General features: G+C 45.0%; 1 protein-coding gene across 1 annotated transcript; it reads right to left on the reverse strand.

Moving 5' to 3' along the window:
- Window positions 1–145: 145 nt before the first annotated feature.
- CSUI_010658 (atp-dependent rna) lies at window positions 146–3,540 on the reverse strand. Its single transcript, XM_068070760.1, has 5 exons — window positions 3,453–3,540; window positions 2,757–2,943; window positions 1,919–2,180; window positions 1,099–1,211; window positions 146–212 (listed from the first exon to the last, which is right to left on the reverse strand). Coding segments are annotated over exons 1-5 (567 nt in total). The 5' UTR covers window positions 3,454–3,540; the 3' UTR covers window positions 146–208.
- Window positions 3,541–3,599: the final 59 nt, after the last annotated feature.

A 3,599-nucleotide genomic window follows, 5' to 3' on the forward strand; every position in this document is an offset into this window, starting at 1 on the left:
ATAGATAGAGATAGATAGATAGGACAAGGTGATCTTTTCAGAAGACAAAGAATGAAACCGTCGAAAAGAGACTCGGGAAACCAAAAGGGTGAGACGAAAAGGAGAGAAAACAAGGAGATTCTCACACTACATGTATATGCTTTCTCTACGATAGCGAAAACAAGAAGAACAACCCCGAGTAGACGACAACAGGGCCTCGTCGCTTTATCTACCTATAAAGCAGAGCATATAGAATGTGTGTATATAGAAGTGGATAGATATAGATGTATAGATAAATGTGTACATATATACAAATATCTGAATATATTTGAACGTACAGAAACGTACGTCCACCGACCATCTGTAGAGACGCGAGAAGCCTTCTGTCGTGTAGGAGAACTATCTCAGTGACACGCTGAGATATTGTCTCGAGATCTATTGTAAGACCAAGAATCTATCCTTCTCGGAAGAATAGACCAAAGGACGTCACGGATACAACTGCCGGACTACGCGACAAGACCAGCTCCACAGTGCTGTATGGTCACCCGACAACAAGCAGAAGCCCGCTATAAGCACAGCAGAGTCTAGTCAAGCATCCTTACTGAGGTCATCTTCATCATGAAGCACATTCACATACAGATATCTAAGAGCGATGTATAGCAAGATATGAGTAAGTAGATCGTCTTGCATACGAAGATACCACGAAGAGGGTTCTTCGTATGCACGACGATCTACTTAAGAAGCTATGTAGCTAACTACTGGAGCTCCTCTCAGTATCTTTGGTATTACGATCATGTCTATTGCGATCTGTAAAAAGGATTCGGGTCTAAAGAGCCCATCAGCACGCTGTGAAACACACTCAAGAAGATCGCCTGCATGAGAAGGAGAAGATAGACGGCGAAATGCCTTATGGCACCTTCCCAGAAGAAGAGAAGTAATCCTGTTCCTTTTTGATACATTCGCTACATGCACATGTAGAGAGAGAGGGAGATGATGAGACGAACAACCTACATACAGATATCTTTACAGCCGTGAAATGCGGCTCCAAGCTCATATCTATTCGAATTCGTGTATAGAGAAAGGAGACCGATTCGTTACACAATGATGACGACTCCTTACTCTGTAATAGAGGCGTATCTCGGAGGGAACGTCGCGCTGAACATGCAGGTAAGACGATCAGGACGTAGAGCTCCTAGGATACTTCGTAGCTGACTCTCGAAACCCATCTGAACCTGAAGCAAGAAAGAAGAAGACGAGAAATGGCCGAGGGGGAGGGGAGAGAGATGAAAAGAATGGAGAAATGCGATGAGGAGACTATCGTGACGTGTCGACGGAATGTTCTTTGAGAGTGGTGAGTAAAGAAGGATAGAGCTCTTCGAGAAAGCGAAGTGTACAATGTGTTACTCATATGTTAGGAATGAAGAATGTTTTCTTTTCGAACGTTACAAGGAGAAATGTGTGAAGGCATACACATTCATAATAAAAACGCTTCCTTCCACCTCAGTCCGGTGTACTTACAGCTAGACATGTCTATAGAAGAACCTCCGCTCTCTCGAAAGGTGGTTAGGGGCATCCACCTCGGAATCTCCCTAGTCCCCACACGGCTCGATAAAGCGACTTCCTTTTGTCTAAGAAGCAAAACTTCATATACCACTCAATATTCGTCTACCTTACATACAGACTCTACACTCACAGCACACATCTACTACTACTACTCCTATAGAGTTGCTCCACGTATAAGTAAAGGCCTACACATATATGCATATGTATATCTACACACGAACGTCTATAAGCATCTGCCATTCGGATGTATATCACATCCACTCTTTCTCTAGACTTTAGTTCTTTGTCTCTCTCTCTCCGTCGCTTGAAAGATGAGGGGGCTTTCGTGGATGAGATGAAGGTATGGAGGAGATGTCTGTTGGTCTTCTGTCCTTACCATTTTATCTGCCTCATCGACAACCGCCACGACGACCTTCTGAAGAACATCCTCCATGCCCTTCATCGTGGCTAAATCGATCAGACGTCCGGGGTTACATACAGCTAGATCGACTCCAACTTTTAGTGCTTTATACTGCTCAGTCTTATCAAAGCCGCCAGCAAGAAGTATATGACGTAGATTGAGATTCTCATTCGTGTTGCCTGTCTTGGACTTGGAGATCAATGCATGCACCTCTCCATCTATCTGAACGGCTAGCTCTCTATAGAAGAGTCATCCACACAAGACAGGGGAGAGAAAGACAGATGTCATAGGGGGGCGGAAGGATACCACTCATTTGAAGATACTGCTGGCATCACGAAGTCAAAGAAGGGCATATATGGATCTACATAGATATAGAGACGTACATATAACTACATAGATACACATATATCTAACGCGATTCCTTCTCTCAACACAGAAGGTCGAGGGAGAAAACACTTCTTTGGAAACGCGTCTATACATCTATGTAGAAGTCTTGAATCATTCTCCCAATAGATCTATACATCTCTTGAGGAATACACACAAAATACCCCACAGGCACCAGAGACATGCGTGGGTGGTGGAGGATGTCTGCCTGAGGAAGAGGACGGTGAACGACGAACGCAGGAAGACATCTACATCTCCACAGAACCCTCAGAGATAAAGAGAACCGCAGGTGTCCATACATTTGTATTTACGAAGATGCAGATAAACATGGAGATACATATGTATGTTGTATATGGATGCCAACATAAGGAAGAGAAGATACAAAGAGATGCATCCAAGACTCCTCCTCTCCACTCTTCTTGTGACTAACCGTGTGGGGCATAGAATAAGACCAGCGGGGCCTCCGTTGACAAGAGCAGCTCTTCCTCTTGAACCAGCGACTGCATCAAGCTCTTCCACATGCTGAGATCGCCAGCGCTCTTGTTCTTTCAGATGCTGCAAGCGAGCTAGAACGGGGATGAGATAAGCAGCTGTCTTGCCACTACCTGTCTCCGCCACTGACGGGGAGAAAGAAAACAAGAGAATCCTTCAAGAAAAGAGAGAGATTTAGTAAGGATTTAGGCGAATCTTTTCTCCTAGTTGAGAAGAGAGATAGACTCTCCTTCGAGAGATTGACCACTCACACGAAGCACTTCACACAGGGACAGACAAGCACAAGGGAGGTGTACGTCTACAGAGAAAGATAGATCCTACATAAGAAACAGATAGATAGATAGATAGCTTTTCAGCAGGCCTCGGGCGTAGAATGTACATGGACCTCTGCTCTGATACGGAATCTCCGGTAAGAGGAAAGAAGCAGTCGATCTTGTGTCTTTTTAGCATCGTAAGGTGCTGATCTCTACGAAGCTTTTCGTTCCTAGCGACACCCCTCACACGTAGATCCAGTAGGCGGGACACGCTTGCCGAGGGGGGTGAAGGTCGAGAACGTCGCGACACGAGAAGAAGAAGAAGCAGAATGAATGAGAAGTCTCGTCTTTGCTACTCAGCTCAGCTAAGAGCACCTTACTTCCGATAACATCGCGTCCCTTCAGGAGACAGGGAATGCACGCGGACTGAATAGGTGTAGGGAGAGAAAAACCCCGTTTATGAATGCCAGTGAAGAGGGCCTAAGTTTGTCAAAGACAGACAACAGAATGAATAGATAGATAGATAG

The sequence above is a fragment of the Cystoisospora suis genome (genome assembly GCF_002600585.1).
Source record: "Cystoisospora suis strain Wien I chromosome Unknown contig_7935, whole genome shotgun sequence".
Classification (NCBI taxonomy): Eukaryota; Apicomplexa; class Conoidasida; order Eucoccidiorida; family Sarcocystidae; genus Cystoisospora; species Cystoisospora suis.